At 40.8% G+C, this 17,686-nt stretch overlaps 3 protein-coding genes across 4 annotated transcripts; 1 reads left to right on the top strand and 2 right to left on the bottom strand.

Annotated features, from left to right (window-relative positions):
- The first annotated feature begins 66 nt into the window (after window positions 1-66).
- mospd1 (motile sperm domain containing 1) lies at window positions 67-3,507 on the top strand. Of its 2 annotated transcripts, none has more exons than XM_077531489.1 (6): window positions 67-585; window positions 1,382-1,626; window positions 1,737-1,812; window positions 2,072-2,307; window positions 2,713-2,874; window positions 2,968-3,507. In XM_077531489.1, the coding sequence occupies exons 1-6, from the start codon at window positions 410-412 to the stop codon at window positions 2,997-2,999; spliced, it is 927 nt and encodes a 308-aa protein (XP_077387615.1). In that variant the 5' UTR covers window positions 67-409; the 3' UTR covers window positions 3,000-3,507. The 2 variants fall into 2 exon arrangements, with proteins under 2 accessions (XP_077387615.1, XP_077387616.1); XM_077531490.1 differs by having other exon boundaries at window positions 72-585; window positions 1,337-1,626.
- Window positions 3,508-3,512: 5 nt separating this feature from the next.
- pabir2 (PABIR family member 2) lies at window positions 3,513-9,758 on the bottom strand. Its single transcript, XM_077531491.1, has 10 exons — window positions 8,504-9,758; window positions 8,336-8,414; window positions 8,196-8,249; window positions 7,881-7,924; window positions 7,605-7,659; window positions 7,213-7,314; window positions 6,685-6,770; window positions 6,423-6,487; window positions 5,963-6,059; window positions 3,513-5,118 (listed from the first exon to the last, which is right to left on the bottom strand). The coding sequence occupies exons 1-10, from the start codon at window positions 8,626-8,628 to the stop codon at window positions 4,977-4,979; spliced, it is 849 nt and encodes a 282-aa protein (XP_077387617.1). The 5' UTR covers window positions 8,629-9,758; the 3' UTR covers window positions 3,513-4,976.
- A 575-nt stretch (window positions 9,759-10,333) lies between these two features.
- On the bottom strand, window positions 10,334-17,458 carry hprt1 (hypoxanthine phosphoribosyltransferase 1). The gene is made up of 9 exons (XM_077532270.1): window positions 17,242-17,458; window positions 15,904-16,010; window positions 15,181-15,364; window positions 15,015-15,080; window positions 13,779-13,796; window positions 13,613-13,695; window positions 13,222-13,268; window positions 13,046-13,122; window positions 10,334-12,554 (listed from the first exon to the last, which is right to left on the bottom strand). Exons 1-9 carry the CDS (start codon window positions 17,266-17,268, stop codon window positions 12,507-12,509), a joined length of 657 nt encoding a protein of 218 aa, XP_077388396.1. The 5' UTR covers window positions 17,269-17,458; the 3' UTR covers window positions 10,334-12,506.
- Window positions 17,459-17,686: the final 228 nt, after the last annotated feature.

Genomic DNA, 17,686 nt, shown 5'->3' with positions numbered 1-17,686 from the left:
TGTTCAACTTCTGTTCCCAACTGAAAGGAACGCCCCCTCCCTCCGCCGCGACGTCATTGGTTCAGCGGGCATGCTATAGACACGCCCACATCACGTGCCAAATCTATATAAACGAGCAGCAGCAACGAGGTCGACGTGGTAGTGTTGCGTTTGTTTGTCCTGCGGTAGTGACTGTTTATATGTTGTGTCGTAAATGCGCACATTAATTACGTTTTCACTGCCCACGCATATATTTTTGAAACAATATGTGCTTGACCGTGAAGCATCATGACCACTGTGAAAATGCGATTTTATCGTGATTTCAACGATCATGGTTAAATATGATATACAGTATATTATATACATGTATTTGATTCCGCAGCACTTTTGAGTGTATGTGGCTGTAAAGATCGTAAACAGCAAACATTTGATGTCAAGTCGTTTTGTTGACGTCTTAGCATGTTCTGGGAAGCCTTCCCGGCATGCATCGCGAACCCTGCAGCCTATTATTGACAAAAGAAAAAAAAAAAAAGGCTGGAAAGAAACAGCACCACAGTGGCGTCGGCACAAGAAATCACCGGTGGTGACATTAACGTTAGACTTAAGGTAATTCCTCACTTTAATTTGTGGTTGTTCTATAAAAAAAAAGTACGTGTTTGATTGTAATGTATGGCAAAAGCGTCGGGACAATTCACAGACGGTTAGCATTTGGGTTAGCATTCGGCTAGTCGTAGCATGCTAGCTCTTGAGCTACAATAATATGACAATATAACTAATCGGATGAAATGTCAACGAATTTAAAATATTTACGATTACTTGGCGATTGGTGGCGAGTGTCTATAAACGCAAGATGTGTAAAATAACCCGTTAAAATGAACACCACAACATTAACATGAAAGCTTAATGTGCGTTTTTAGATGAGCTTTCTTGGACAGGCGAAGAACGACAACATAACATTCCATTACATGACACATGCGGTGTAACGTGGAAACGTTTTTTGTTTGTTTGTTTTTTTGGTACCCACACGACGAAGAACAAGAGGACATCGTGAGTGTTTTTACGGAGCGTTAAATGTTGCGACACCAGCACTAGCCCTCGTGTTCCCACTCTGAACATAAAAACATGTAAACAGACGACCGCGTGGAGCAAGTTGGCGTCATATATGATTTGAGTTCGAACTTTACAGACACACGATGAACTAATTACCAGATAAAGCAAATGGTACCACGTTTGCATTTTTAAAACGTGAAAAGAGTTGCCTAATAAAAATATTGTGTCCATATAAAGGGCTACGAGTGACCGAGTTGAATGTCCTTATTAATATTTAATATCGATGTTCACCTTTGTCCCCTCACAGTGCCATGCCATAGAACCCAGGAGTGCCATTTTTTCTTCCACACAGCCTGCGAAGAGTTTGCGGAGTGAGGGAAGAAGGTGGGGCCCCCGGGCAGACTGTGGACGGGGGACGGAAAAGAGCTCAGTGGGGGCCAATGCAGCAGCAGCAGCATCGACAGCCTGAGCTGGTGGAAGGAAACCTTCCCGTGTTCGTGTTCCCCACTGAGCTCGTCTTCTACGCCGATGAGCAGACGTCTCACAAGCAGGTGCTCACCCTCTACAACCCCTATGAGTTTGCCCTCAAGTTCAAAGGTCAGCACGCACGCCAGCACTTGGACCTGACTTTAGCAAATGAGCGTTGTTGTGTTTTGACCGTTTTTTTGTTTTGTTTTGGTTTCCCCCCCCCCCCCCCTTCCTTCCAGTGCTGTGTACAGCGCCAAACAAGTACACTGTGGTGGATGCAACCGGAGCTGTCAAGCCGCAGTGTTGTGTTGACATGTGAGCTTTCTTGTGTGTTTGAACATGCAAAATACATTACTCGCAAAAAAAGTTGACATTTCAGGATGAGCCTAAAATAAACTTTAACCTTTGCAGGTGAACTTCATTTCGTTATGTGTGTGCATCGTCCACCTGGGGCGATTCATAATCAATATTTATCTAACAACATGACAAAGACAACAAAATCCATCACAATCATCAGTAACAGTGATAAAAAAAAAATGTGATCCGCTGAACCGAACTTCCGCCTGTGTTGCAGCGTAATCCGCCTGCGAGACGTGCGGCCATGCCACTACGGCGTGTACGACAAGTTCCGCCTGCAGGTGTCGGAGCAAAGTCAACGCAAAGCTTTGGGCCGCAAGGAGGTCACGGCCACGCTGCGACCCTCCGCCTCGCACGAGCACGCCGGCCCCCGCTCGCAAGATGATGAGCGCAGGGCCAAAGACCACCAGCTGGCCGACGGCGAGTTTTTTGAACAGGCTGTTTTTCAGACAGGTGAGGGGCGTGGGGACTGTGACCACTAGAGGGAGCCAGATACACATATTTGGGAATGTAGTCTTTCAGTCTGGCAGCGTTTTCAAATGGGTCGAGGATACAGTCAAACCTCGGTTTTCCAACGCTTCTGACGTCACATTGAAAATGATGTCACAGTTGCTCAGGTAACAACCAATCACAGCTCAGCTTCCAGAAAACAGGTGAGGTGTGATTGGTCGTCGCCTGAGCAACTGTGACGTCATCTTCAGCCGACAGCAAACGACAAAATGGCCGCCCCACGAGATGGATAAGAACACATTTTCCCAAAATGGCGCCCGCTGTTGTAGCGTTTACTCTCAAAATATTTGTCTTTAATATTCTAATATTTGTCTGTGTGAGTTTTGCTAACGAATGCGCGTCTCTCAGAGAGCCGTCCTGCCGCCGGAGGGCCCAGCTTGTTGACGGTGCTACTCGGGCTGGTGTGTGTGGCCGCCCTGATGCTCCCAACTCTCGGGGAGCAAGAATCCACTGTGCCTGTCTACCTCCACTTAAGTGTTAACAAGAAACTTGTAGCTGCTTATGTTCTCGGTGAGCTGAATACATTTATGACATTCGCAAGATCAGTTAGGATGATAGATTAAAAAAAAAAAAGACTAAGATATGACTGTTGTTTCATTCCAGGACTCCTCACAATGGTCATCCTTCGCACATGAAATGCACGAAGCCGAGAGGGGGGCCGAGCAAAATCAGACATTGCCACACAACGCCGCCGTTTCATTTGTCGACGGGGAGGTTTTCTCTCCCGATAACGTCTTCACTCCTGAAACATTTGAGCGTTTTGTCTTTTTGAATGCAGGTTTGTGTTTGTGGCACATTGTTGTGAACGGACCTGGGGGGGGGGGAGTCCGTCCCCCCGAGCAGGACCTGTGAAGAAGCATGATCGCCCCGTGCTTCCACGTCTTATTGTTATGAAAGTGAAGTGAGCGGCAGTGTGAAAGAATAATGCATCATTACATGTATGTAAAGCCATACCAATTTTCTTATTTGTATTTACTTGTAACTAATGTTTCAAGTCATGTAAGTGTAGATTGAAGACAATGCAGTTTATCTGCATGTATTGGTACTTATCTGAATGCTTTTTTTTTTTTTTTTCTCAGCAATCATGTCAAGAAAATGCTTTTTGCTCAAAAAATACTATTATAATAAACTGTCAGTACATCAGCCTGTTAGAGTTGATAGTTTTTATTTCAAGAGCCTTGTTAATGCTGTGCATGAGGTTCGCGGTTGACAGCAAAAATCTGTGACATGCTCTAGAGCTGATAGTCCACAAACGCAGCAGACAAAGAAATAATGTATTTTTTTCTTTGATATGAACACAAAAGCAAAAGCCAGGTTTGAACAATTGATGTCACGAAACTTGTGCCCAAGAAAAACCTCATGCATCGACAGCCGGGCAAACTCATCACTCTTTCCAGGTTCTCATTTTGGATATAAAGTAAAGTGACATTCAATTGCATCACGGCAAACAAACCATTCTTCATAGTTCAAACGATTACAATCACATCCTTGTTTGTACAGAAAGCGGTGACAGGAGGGAGCGACTGTTGATCACAAATCGAGGTGCAAAAAAGTCACAGAACAGTTTGATCCTTAACATACTGTTTGTTATAGCTTTTCTAATAATTGGAGGTCCAGTCAAACGTCTCCCTCAATTCGGACGAGCACAGGCTGCAAACAAAAAACAAAACAAAACGAGTACCCTGTGCAACAAAGAACCACAGCAGGAACAGCAGCCTTTCGTAAAAACAAACCATCGGCGTCATTTGGATGTTAACTGCATTCAAATGACATCACAAATTTACACTTTTACTCAGGAGGATAGAACACTATCATCATCCTATTCAATATATATAAAGTTTTTATTTTTATCATAAATAACATTTTCCAGAAGGGGAAAAAAAAACTCGGAGAGGCCTTTAGTGTTTGACACTATGAAGACCAACTTGTGTTGTATGCAAGTAACTGCAAGTTTTTTGTTTTTTTTTCATTGCTCCTCCTGGTAACTTGCCATGTGTTTAGGCCACTTGGGGGGTAAAAACACAAACCACAGTTTACATATACATTTTTTTAAACCAAAGGAACAGTTTCATCTACGGAATAACAGTGAAGTTTCCTTATATTCCTTTTTGTAGCTATAATGTGTCAACATGAACCTCATCACACCAACTTTAAAACTATACAAGCTATTCATAAGATTAGTATATACATAATAGCAAACAATGCATCAAGACAATAAGTTAAATATTTTCTTACAAAAAAAAAAATTATCTGGAGTCTTTACATATAAAGGCCTTTTGGACAAATCGGGGTCCAGAGCACAAAAAGGGGGGAAATCCACAAATCCAAATGGATTTTTGTCCAGTGCTTGATGTCATATTTCTGTTTGAGGGGCGCGCGCATGAACGATAGCTTACTGTCATTGTACAACTAATGCGAGTGAAGCTGAGCACCATCCATCCAAAAAAAAAGCTAGCAGCTTGTGCTCAGCATCGTTCAGTCACAACATGGCTTTCGCTTCTCGACTTACGAACGCATCTGGACAACCGGCAACATTTAGAAAGCGCAAAACTTTCCCTGGGCCAGAGAAGACGTTTTGTTTTGTTTTTTTGCGACGTTCCTTATATTGCCTCTCACTTGGGAGACAAATCCTGGAGGGAAGCGAAGGGGGAGTTGCTGGACGACGAAGGTGACACGCCCTCCATTTTGCCCGGCGAGTCGGTGGAGGAGCAGACGCTGCTGAGGCTGCCGTCCATCAAACCGTCTGGGGAGTGGCTGCGTCAAAACGCAGAGTTAGAGGACAGGAACAGGAACAAGCAAGGGGTTTTCACTTACTAACCCTAACGCTGTCACTCCCGTTTGAAGTTCACTGTAAAACTAACACGTAAAACAATAAGGAAGTACAATTTGTATATTCAAAAAAAAAATAATAATTTTCAGCCAAAATCATATTTAGAACTAATTATGCTAGCTTAATTCTAACAATGCAAAACACCACATATGGTAATTAGTTTTGTGTTGCAAATTAAAAAAGTGAGTTATAGGTCGGTCTCATGTGACGTCACGACAAGCGCCCAACCCATGATGGCGGACAGGAAGTAACTTCCTCATAAAAAAAAAAAAGATGAGACAATGCCGACGTTTTGTGCTGTACCAACCGGTCTAATCGAGAAAAAAATAAAAGCTACTTCTGCGGCCCGAAAGTAGTAACCCAAAAAAAGGTGATTTTTATTTTATTTTTAATTACTGAAAGAAGACAGCAGACCTGGATTAAAAACCTTCGTCTGAAATCTGGGGGGAGCAAAGCCGGACAACGCTCGTATATGCAGTGACCACTTCGTAAAAGTTAAGGCTACAGTAATGAAACTACTTACATACAACTGTTCTCAAATTACTTGAGAACACATATCCGGTAAATTCAAGAGGTAAATCTAAGAAATAATTTACATTTTTTAATAAAAAATAAATAAATAAATAATTTAAAAAATAAAATAAAACTTTTTTTTTATTTTAATATTAAATTAATAATATAATAAATGTAAGCACATTGACCAAAATACAAGCGCAGTTTCTTTCTCGTGAGACTCGAAGGAATCCAGTTCTACTTGGAATGTCTTACCAGGAGCCGAGATCTGCCAAGTTGGAGACGTCAGACGACAGCATGGTGGTGGTGCCCTGAAAGAGCCTTTTCGGCTGACTCTCTGTCTCCATCTCGCCTGCGCAGTAAGAGAAAACAACAAAATTATATGATATTACCAGTAGATTTTTTTGTATTGTCATTTTTTGGGGGGTTCAAAAAACTGTTGGATTTTAAACGCCAAGTGTTACATACATGCGGAAACAACAACAAATCACAAACTCAAAAGGAGCAAACTTGCTAAACTAAAATGACATGCATCGTGTACTTGTTGACAAGACGCAGTTACTTTAACCACTGATATGCTGATGATTAATATGATGTTTATGATTCTTATTATTGCTTGTGGTATGGTGACACTCCCCACACGGTACGAGCAGGAAATGGTAACGGAAGCTTTAAAGTAATTATCAGCAGTTAATAATTAAATATTGACACTTACCTTTGCGTTTTATGGGGCCAAGTATGCTGGCTCTGATGCAGTTGATTGGGCTCTGGCTACGTCGGCTGAGGGTAAAAACAAAATTTACAATCAGACTGTCGTCGAGATACACTCTAGCATTATTTTTAAATCATCATACAATCATTAAAAGTAAATGAATACAGAACAAATGACATCAAAAGTGAGGCTGCTATTCATTCAGAACCGGCACATTTCCCCCAACTGTGACATGGTAAAGATCAATAGAAGAGTACAGACTCACCCAAAGCGCCTGGTTGGACTTGGTATCGGACTGGGGGTGAGGCCGTTGCTGCTCACGAGGATTTGAAGGGAAGGAGAAAAGCACTGCTGCTCCCAGCAACGAATACAAAAAAAAACAAATCGACTTATAAATTCATATCGGGATTAATCGGTATCGAATCGAATCGTGACCTATAAATCGTGATATGAATCGAAGCGTCAGGTACTGGCAATTCACACCCCTAAATCGCGATTATTTTTATCCCATAATTGAGCAGCCCTAGGATGATATATTCCATTAATGAGAGATTTAACGGCCAAATAATCTTTAAAAACATCTGCTGTAAATGTAAAATTACAGCAAAAGCACAGACAACAAAAGGTTTAGACAACACTAAAGTCGTCCACCATTATACAATCAAAATAATTGCCAAAGGTGGCCATTGGGGTAGAAAAAGGTCAGCTGGGTCATCTTGCTCAGCGGCAGTACAATCAGGTGTTGCGCATTTTAACAGACTTAAAAAAATAAAAATAAAAAAGTTCGATTGACCTTTTTCCCGATCCCTCTGGTTGGGGACGGTGCCGGGGACACGGGCACAAAGTCGATGCGCTTCGGAGATGATGATGCAGACTTTTCCAAATCATTGTCGCTCTAGAAAGAAAGTAAATAAATACAAAATTGGTTCACCATACGCTAATATGGTGTAAGACATGAAAAATAATGTTGGAGTATTATACTACCAACTCAGCCTGACCTTGAAAGACTGGTGGCCCTGTTAACTCCCAAATACAGTGATTTTATTATTTGTTCTAGCATGTTCGTTCACGCTAACTCCACCAAAAGAGCAGCGATGACCGGAGGCCCAAACATGCCATGAGGAAGTACAGTCGAGAGATGAGTAGATGACATTGACGCGTGTCAAGTCGAGTGAGCTTCCTTACCAGACTAAGACTTTCCTCCCACGACTGGCTTATTTGCATAGCAGCTTGAACTTCCCTGTGTGGACGAAAATGGAAAACATGAAGCATCATTTTAAACCACCGAAGGGACAATTTCACCATTTCCTGATGTTTTATGAGTACATGTCAACAAGTAGCACGTGGATATAACTGGAGATTACTGATTGCTCAGTTTTTGTAAAACATATTCCTTCGTAGTTATTATAGACCTCATAATGGTGACAAATTTGAATCCGAGTGTGAAATCTGAACACTTACCGCTCATGTGCCGTTTCTCGGTTCATCAGATCGACACCTTCTTCCTGAGACAGCACATAAAAGTGTTAACGACTGAAATAACCACAACAACAACAACAACAACAATTACGCAATCACTATAATGTCTCTGTTGGAGTCTGGTACTACCAAGCGATCATTTCTTTCAGACCGAAGGTCCTATTAACCCCAAAATGTTTACTCTTGCACGTTTAGAAAGCACCATTCGTCTCTATGGTCTGAGAGGGAGATGGTGTTCTGCCATGCTTACGTCACTACGCGAGTGGTCGTTGTTGAAGAAGAGGTTCTTTTTCTTACTTGTTTGATCTGATGAAGCCTGGTGCTGGGAACACGGATGGGCGACGACGGAACCTGCGATCGAAGACGAAGGTTCAACATTCACAAACTGAATAACTCCAAAAAAAATAGACATGACGATGAAATGAGATTTTGGTAACCATGTTGGGCCTGTTGACAACCGTCGTACTATTTCTGCGGCATCTCAAGACCTCTCTCTGGAACACTTGGGAGTTATCGCTGCAATGACAAACTTTGTCTTAGCCAAGAGATTACACTTGCAGAATACAATGAAATAAACGTGAAGTGAAAAGAATTAGGAAGAGAACCTGAGGCCATTAATCATGGGCGCACTGCTGGATCTCCTCAGCTGTCCCTCGGTCTGAACTAAGGAAGATGGGCCGTCCAGGTCTAGTTCCATCTTCTCTTGTGACAGGACTCTTGAATTGTGCATCGTGCCAACTGCCAAGTTAATGTTGCGATTCGTTTTGCGATCCAAAAGGCCAAGTCTACGCGGTTACATGTTTGCTCTCGGAACGTATCAACTTCACACGTTTGAGACAAAATCATCAATCAGGCAGGAACTGGGGGGGGGGCTCCAGAATCAGACCCAGAAGCCAGCGCAATCAACGAGGCCCGTTTTTTCTGAACAAAACTCGAGCGTGCAGAAAACTTCACGTTGTCAAACCAAATAACCTTTCGTCACTGCAATTCCAGAGACCAAATTGTCAGAACATGCACGGATTGTCCCAGTTAACGTTATTGGTAACGTTATGTGGGGTTCGCCAACTTTTCCAGAAGGATAGTTAACATGCGATGGCTAAACGCAGTACAATGACCACCGACCCGAGCTGAGAGTTGCAAGAGCGTGACTACTGACAACAACTGTTACCATTGAAAGCTAGCGCATGTCATAAAGTAGCTCGATGCGGCTACAATTACCAACTAATAACCAAGTACACAATGAACGTTCCAGTCAAATGTAGTTTTACATCAAGTGGTTCTGATAACTCGCGGTTATCCTTCTCCTTAACACACAGCTGTTGTTTGCGATGTTGGGATTTAGCTTGTTGCTCGCTAACATTAGCTGACCGCCAGTTAGATCAGCGGCTTACCCAAATAAGCTAACTAGCTAGCAGCGTTAGCATTAGCATTAGCGCCAATAGCCGTAATGCCATGTCCAGAGAGAGCCGGCGGGTCACTCATCATTAGCTGAACACTCGCGTCCATAGTCGTTATCGACGACGTCCCACTGAAACAAGCTCAGCACTTGAATGGAGAAATTTACGGCCTCGAAATATACGTTATTCCGTTTCTGCAGCTCGCCGCCAATAATGCATTGGATCCTCACAGTATCGCATCACAACAGCAGCAGCTACTTGTTAGCATAATAGCCGAACTTCACGCCCCTTTCAGGATTGCCGTCAGGCCAGCCTCCACCTCAATAATTGGACCCTGCATTACGGTAACGCGCCATCGACGAGGACTAAACTCAAAATAAAGCCAACCCCCAAAAATACAAATAGACATTAATGCTTTTAATTGAATATAGTTACCTCAAATAATCCCTCCGTTACATTACGCAGCCATTCTGCTGTTGCAATTTAAACTAACTCATTTCGAATCTGCACGTGACAATACTTTTTTTTTTTTTTTTAAATAATCTGTTAATATGCGGTCATTCCACTTCTGAAATATATAAAAAAAAATAAAAAATAAAAAAGTCCCAGAATGCTATATCCATGACGGTTTCATTCATGTTTGACATTGTGCCTCAAAAGCATTTCAAAAATCTGGATCATGCATTCATCCATCCCGTCCATTTCCAACTCTGCTTATTCTTTTTAGGTTCACAGGGCGGCTGGCGCCTATTCCAGCTGACTTTGGGCAAACGGCAGATTACACCCTGTGGTTGCCACCCATGCAGTCACATGCAGGGTACATGATGTACAAGCATCCACTCTCTCATTCACAGTGTGGGAACCGAACCCTTGCTGGCTGTACCAAAAGTCAGGCAAATGTACCATGACACCATCAGTGACATAGAACATTCAGTTTGTCTCATTTTAAATGTATGAACTCATCAATTTAGAAGCAATGTTATTTCCATAAAACGATTCAGCAGCTACTAAATGATCAAATGTATTAAGATACGCAACTCAGGGTGTGAATATTTATTGAGCAGCACAGCAAAACGCAACAATAATTTACAGGGGTGGCACCACTGGTTGAGAGCTTGTGTAGAGTAGCAAAAAAAATGTCAAAGGTGAACAAATTGGTCATACCTGCCTAGTTAAGACAGTTCAAAACTAAAAGTTTTTGTTTTGTTTTTTTGAGTACTTGTAATTTAACACTAAGACATTAAGACTTAGGTTGACACGCAAATACATCCAATGATCATTTAAGCAAAACAAAACAAAAAACCCTCAGGATTCATCTTGAGCCTGTTGATGTGTTTTGGAACAGAACACTTAATTTGTGATTCCAGTGGGAAAGCAACACATAAGTGCCATCCCACAACATACTGTACATGCGGAATAAGTGGAAACATTGAAATGTGGGCACAAACATCACACAACAGTTTGATAACAAGTACAGTCGACTCAAAATCCGTCGATATTTAACGGCCACTGAAATGCATTGGAGAGAGAGAAAAATCAATATATTTTTAAACCCCAAAATAAAAAAAAAAAACTATGTCCAAAATTATATATATATATATATATATATATAAAGATTTTGGGGGTATTAAAAAAAAATAATAAAAAAAATCCACTAATATGTGTATCGACAGGTGCCAAACCGCAAGTATCTGGGGGTCGACATGTAAAAGCAGACTAACAGTTTTTTTTTTTTGTAAAATATTAAAAACCTTTTAAAATAAAACAGTGGTATTATATTGTACGTCAAGTTAGCAGCATTGCTTTCAAAAATCATAAAAGCTAAATGATGAGGCAAAAAGCACATGGGCACAATTCTTAGGCAAATGGTATTATTAACCTATACAGTATATTATTAATAATATACACAATACAGTTGACGCCCGAAATTCACTGTTGATAGGGACCAAGCTGGCCCACGAATAGAAAAAGTCCGTTTATAATTGAGGCCCAAAAAGAAATAAATAAAGAAAAAAAAAATATCACATCGAAACCTAAAAAAAAAAAAACTCTTCAAAGAAAAAAGCTAATAAACACAATGTATGATTTTTAAGAAATTCTGTGGGGAAATGGGGGTGAAAAACAAACAAACAAAAAGAATTATTTTAAGAGCAGTCATGTGAAAAGTGAAGTGGAAAAAACATTCCGCTTGCCAGATTTTATCTATAAGTAACAAAAATGACGAGTGTTTCATCCATAACAACTTCTTGAAATTCAACCTTCATCGCTTCCGGTTTGTCTATAACTGTACATTGTAATTCGTTACATTAATAGCCAAAATCATTTTTTGCATTTACTGTCACAATACAACGGGAAAAAAAATACACGCGCTTGCTTAACTGAGTCATCTATGTTTCATGTTAATCTGCAAAGGTTGAAATGAGGCGACTGTCCCGTATAGTTTGATGAATTTGATACAAAAAAAATTTCTTGTTTTCAGAAAGAGATGACTTAAGCAATTATTAATTAATAATTAATTAATTAAGCAATTATGCTATTAGACAAATGAATTGAAATTTAGCTAACGAAACAATCTTGTTGATCCAGAGAAAATTGCCTCAAGTGTTGTTCTATGAAACTTTGCCAGCATGTTCTTGTATCGTCACACGCACCAGCAAACACTGAAAAGAAACTCGTTTTAGTAACGCTGCGAGACGACAGCTTGCGAGAGGTGCCGAGGAGACTATGAAAGAGGAATCAATCTCTACTTTGGCAAAAACTAAAAATGCTGCCACTGAAATATTATCCAACTGTCAACCCCCAGACTCAATGTGTGTTGATAGTAAAATATAAAAAGGAAGAAAAAAAAAAAAAAAGTAATTTCTTTGCCCATCCTTGACAGAACTAGATCAACCACACACCAACAAACAGTGCAAATATCTTTAAAACCAATGTCAAAGTTCTTATCTTTTTGAACTTTGCCAATCATTTTGGTTGTGTAAGAAAAAAAAAAATATGTCAAACTTATCTATTGACTATATCCATACTGTACTGGCCAGTCATTCCTTTATCAGAGCTAAGTAAGCGATGAAGTTGCAAAAGCTGAAACTTGGGAGTAGATAACCTGAGCAATTTTTTTTTTTTTTTGATGCACTCTAAAATAAAATTGGTCTTAAAAAAAAAAAAAAAAAAAAAAAAAATAGAACCAGCCATCAAAAAATAAAGGTGCCCTTCATGCCTTGTACTTCTCCTTCCCCGTTTCGCTAATGACGCAGATGTGCTGAAACACAAAAGAAGCCAACAATTAAAGGGATACTGTACTTACTTAGCCATTTTTTGGCAGTCAAACATTAATATTCTGCCTATAATAAATTTGATATTTTCATTATTTTTCACGTACAATTAGTAGCTTTAAAAACGCATTTTGCAACTTGCTGTCGACTGAAAACGACATCACAAGGGCTCAGGTAACCAATCACAGCTCAGCTCGTGAATGTCACATGACCAAACCGAGAAAACAGGTGAGCTGTGATTGGTTACCTGAGCCCTTGTGATGTCGTTTTCAGTCGACAGCAAGTTGTGTTTTTAAAGATACTAATTGTACATGAAAAATAATGGAAATATCAAATTTATTACAGGCAAAATATTTATGTTTGACTGCCAAAAACGGCTAAATAAGTAAAGTAATCCCTTTAAGAATTGAAAAAATGATTTAAAGTGACTTGTAATAAGACAGTGGCTATATTTCATTAATAGAAAATGCAAACTCACATTTAGATCTCTAAAATACTCATTGTAGTCGAGTGCATATCCCACCACAAATTTGTCAGGAACCTCAAAGCCTACAACTGGAAGACAGACACCAAATATATTCAAGGCACCTCAAGACAGAAAACACAAAAAAAAAAAAAAAAAAAAAATTAAAATTAAAAAAAAATTGAACTCACAGTCTGGTCGGTACCCAACACTTCGTGGTGTCCTTTTCACCAACAAACTGTAGATGGAAACCAAGTTACATTATTTCATTTAATAAGGATATATTGAAAATAAATAAATACATAAATAATAATAAAAATGGACAGAATTAACTATCTATACTTTCTCCAGAATATTATTGACTTCTGTTGATGTTGTGGAAGCACGATTTAAAATTTAAAAAAAAAGAAAGAAAAAAAAGTGGACTAGTCACTGAACTCATGCAAGTCAAAAAAAGAATAAAAATGTGTTTTAAGACAAGTTTTAAAAATGGACATAGAGGGCGTTGTGCCTAATTGTCCAAATCCTTCTGCACTTAACTGTAAGTACATAGTTTCGTAGTTTCAAAGGAATTTACATTACCTTGCCACTTTAACCATTTTGGGATTGTACTGTTTAAGGAGTTGCAATAATGTCTTCATCGTCTTCCCAGTGTCAATAATGTCCTTAAAAACATCACCAGAGAAGCTCTCTTAATTGGTATGCAAGCAGAAACCCAACTACAAGAGTATCAAATGCATATACATACCTCCACAATCAGCACATTCTGTGAAAAAGAAATTAAGTTGAGTTGGATTGGAAACATTTTATCTTCCCGCAACCCTAGTGAGGATAAGCGATTCGGAGAATGAATGAATGAATGAATGGAATGAACATTTTACTTTAACAAGCAGCTCAAGAAGGCTGACTTGAGCATGACTCTCTGTGCCCGTTCATTGCACAGCAACACAGAGGGCTCTATTTTTTTGTTGACTGGTGCACGTGCGCTCGGCATAAAAATGTGTTGCATCTCGATTCTCGTGGCAGATTCTCTGTGCGTCTGGCAATTTGGTAATGAGAACAGAAAGTAGACTGCGCTCATACTAAAGGTATCTCAATTTTTGTATTACGGCAATTATTTGTGAAAGTGGTAGATTCCAACCATGTGCATTGTGCAACCATTAGACTGCACTTTGGAACAAAAAGAGGGCCCAGAGAGTTCACTGCAGCAGTGCATGACAATAAGTGGCACTTGGTTGTAATACGAGAACAGGGATGGGCAATCACGGTCCTCGATGGCCGGAGTCCTGCAAGTTTTGGATGCTTCCCTTCTCCAACACAGCTGATATATGATCAGCTCATCAGCAAGCTCTGCATAATGCTGCATTCACACCAAAAGTGGGAGGTAAAAAGTATTCAATGAACTTCGTGCGCACCGGAACGAACGTGCGTGGGGCAGCGCGGACGATGCGTTTTAAGTGCTGGGGCGCAGTAGCGAAATCTGCACATTCGTGACGAAAATCCGCACACTCGCATATTCGCCAAAGTTAAAAAAAAAAAAAAAATCTACTTTTTTTCGCATTTCGCCTCGCGGTAGCCAATCGGCTTCGAGTACGGGTAAGTGTATTTACTTGCTGTTGAACTGTACCGAGGCAGCAGAAGTGTTTATCATCCATGCCAAAGCTTATTTTTAGTGCAACTGCCGGCCACCAGATTGCCACTAAAAAAGTCAAAGTGCTATCACGTCCCTCAAAAAAGGAGAAAATAGTGCTGAATAGTCCCAGAAAAGAAGTGGAAGTAGTTGGCGGTGCTCACTTTTTGTTGACACGCTAAAGTGCTCTACAGTCGTTGTTTACCAAGGACACGCCTCCTCCGCTACGGTGTGCACGAATCAGCTTATGATGGAAGAGGGAAACCTCCAAAACTTACAGTGCTCCGGCCCTCGAGGGCAGAGCTTGCCCAGCCCTGTACTAGAATGAGATCATTTGAAGTATCACTCACTCACCTTGTCGGTCAGAGTAGACAAGTCATCCCCTCCAATGACTCTGATTTCTCCCGTTGACTGGTCATTCTGCGTGAACAGGAATCAAGTAAACACATTGGAGATGAAAAACATGCAGTTTAAAATGTGATTATAGTTTTTGTTATTATTTTTAAATAAAAATACTTACACAGTAGCTCTTGAGGCGAATGAAGTCCACCGTCATGGGGATGGAGCGGTCACTGTTCCTGTTCAGCGCCTTGATGTAGTCCAGCAAGTCTGCAAAGAACTTGTAGCCTCCTTTCAGCACACAGAGGGCAACAATGTGGTGCCCTCCCATTTCCTTCATGATCTCTCTGGCCAGTCGCTCCGTCCTGGGATCACATGAGGGGAAGGGAAGGGAAGGGCCCGGGAGGTTCGATAGCTCAGTATTATGCTATAGTCGGCACCAGTAGGTTCTATTTATATTTTGGTGTCAACAGGCATAACGTCATTTCTAAAGCTCAGCTATATGTCGTGTGGTCAACCACACCAAGCATTTCATTAACAGACTATTTCGAGATGTTCAAATTTGAAAACTCGCAGGCAATACAAATATGCCCCCTCCTAGCCATAACCACTGTACAGCATGGGCATTTGAGACTGTAGTAAGCCTGTTCCAGAAGCAGCCATGCAAACCCAAGCCATGAAATTACCTCCACCATGCTTCAAAAACGAGCTTGTGTGTTTTGGATCATGAACACATTCTTTCTTTCGCCATAATTGTCAAAGGCAGACACCAGTGAGCATATTTAAAACCCATTTTAGCAGTAGAGGCTGACAAAATATATATAAATGAATATATATTTAAAAAAATATATATGATAGCTAATGTCATATTTTTGCAAGCTCGTGAAAACCGTGAAAGCCCAACCTGTCCAAAATGAGCCCGTGTGGGATGTAGACCCTCTCCAAGTCACATGCATAGTGCTTTGGTATGCAGAACAGGTCCAGGTCGTACCCCTGCTCCTCGTCGGTGATCTGAAAGGAAGCACGAGGCAGGAGAGTTCCCATTAGATTCAGTTGATAAAAGGGAAAGTACAAGCTAAGATGACAAGGTTATTGGGGCTTTTACTTTCCCATGAAAAGGTTCCAAACTCCTGCAACATACAATAATAGTATGCTGACACTCACCAAGGCAAAAATGATAAGAATTTGGAAAAGCATGACATTGTACCTCCTCATAGATAAACAATTCATAAATTTTACCACTGGTCAATGTAATACTAGCACCTAACAAACCATAATCTCTTTACAGGAGGTCAAAACAACACACTTGAGCACACAACAAAGTTGTTGGCATTAAAAACCTGAGAGGTGTTTACAATTTAGGCTTTGTGAAAATATCGGGTACACCCCCATACATACATAGATTTCCTTGAAAACCCAACACAATGTTTCCTGTATTTTGTCAAATATCCTGCACAACTGTTTGTCTCATGAACTCGGACGACGTAACATTGTGTCATGTGAAAGCTGAGAAACTGGTGCAGAACTTGAGTTGCCCTGGTAATAAGGTGAGTAATCGAAAGTAGACTAAACGTTTTGACTATAGAGTGGTGAAGCGTCCTAACGGAAAATGCGGTTAAGAGGTATGAGAGCACAATTATGGCGCATGTGGATGAAAAAACAACCAAAAAACAAAACAAAAACAAAACCATGCCCATCTGTTTGGGCTAAACAATCTGAAATCCAGATAACAGTAGTGTACACAGCAGATGTCCCTCGAGGACTGAGATTGTTGTGTGTGTGTTTTTTTCCACTCATAATGTCAGGTGAACTCTCGTTGAGGACAACCTTGAAGTTTGTACAGGAAAATTCCATGTTTGGCAACAGTGCACTTAACAGCACTTGAACTCATGAAACGGGAGCACGATTACTTTACCATACAGAGTATGGTGACGTCATAAATGTTGATTTTATTCTGAAAGGTCCACACGAAATGGCAGTGTGGCGGTTAAAAAAAGAAAAAAAAATCTCGAGTCACGTCCACAAAGCATGGGTTGGCGCGTGCGTGTAACCGTAGCCGCAGGTCACACTTGAAACCGTTGAGACGGTGACAAACACAAAACGCTTAAAAGGCATATTAACAAAGCATTATCGGCATACACGAACTCAATAAAAACATAATGCCCACGTACGAGGAGCGAACATCGGAAATTCGCCCATATGTTTGCCCGCATGTCTTTTCTGTGAGGCGAGCGTGACCTACCACAACACACTGGCCGGATGTCGCCATGTCTGTTCTCACCGGGCTTCCCTTTACTGTACCGTGCTCCCCGAAATGTCGGAGGAGGGAAAAAAGAAAAAAAAATACAGTTCCTAATGTTACAGTACCCTCTGACAGCTCACATGGAGAAGCTAGCTGCGTCGCTGTACCCTTCCGGTTTACACTCGCATGACGTTTCTCCGCTGTGGATTGAGAACGTTGTCGGGGTGACGTCAGAACAAGGCGAGCAATCAAGCAGCAGGATTTGGGAGACCCGCCCCCTTTCTGTAACGGACGCTTTGGGGTTTGGGACATGGCAGTGGCAACATTTTGTGGTAAAAGTAATAGTGATTCAACTCCTGTACTTCAAATAAAATAAAATAAGATAAAATAAAAAGCAAAAAAACAAATCCAGCCTCTTTAGGCATTTTACTATCATGATCTAGAA

This window comes from Festucalex cinctus, chromosome 9, assembly GCF_051991245.1.
Source record: "Festucalex cinctus isolate MCC-2025b chromosome 9, RoL_Fcin_1.0, whole genome shotgun sequence".
NCBI classification, from domain to species: domain Eukaryota; kingdom Metazoa; phylum Chordata; class Actinopteri; order Syngnathiformes; family Syngnathidae; genus Festucalex; species Festucalex cinctus.
Note: the sequence above shows the minus strand (reverse complement) of the source record. Positions and strands in the feature narration are given on the sequence as shown.

Coding starts and splice junctions, on each gene's coding strand:
- mospd1 (XM_077531489.1), top strand. CDS start 410: ATGTCAAGTCGTTTTGTTGACGTCTTAGCATGTTCTGGGAAGCCTTCC. Junction 586..1,381: donor ACATTAACGTTAGACTTAAG/GTAATTCCTCAC, acceptor TCTTCCACACAG/CCTGCGAAGAGTTTGCGGAG. Junction 1,627..1,736: donor GTTTGCCCTCAAGTTCAAAG/GTCAGCACGCAC, acceptor CCTTCCTTCCAG/TGCTGTGTACAGCGCCAAAC.
- pabir2 (XM_077531491.1), bottom strand. CDS start 8,628: ATGCACAATTCAAGAGTCCTGTCACAAGAGAAGATGGAACTAGACCTG. Junction 7,925..8,195: donor GGCTTCATCAGATCAAACAA/GTAAGAAAAAGA, acceptor GTGCTGTCTCAG/GAAGAAGGTGTCGATCTGAT. Junction 7,315..7,604: donor GGGAGGAAAGTCTTAGTCTG/GTAAGGAAGCTC, acceptor CTTTCTTTCTAG/AGCGACAATGATTTGGAAAA.
- hprt1 (XM_077532270.1), bottom strand. CDS start 17,268: ATGGCGACATCCGGCCAGTGTGTTGTG. Junction 15,081..15,180: donor TTCGCCTCAAGAGCTACTGT/GTAAGTATTTTT, acceptor CTGTTCACGCAG/AATGACCAGTCAACGGGAGA. Junction 13,123..13,221: donor TGTTGGGTACCGACCAGACT/GTGAGTTCAATT, acceptor TCTGTCTTCCAG/TTGTAGGCTTTGAGGTTCCT.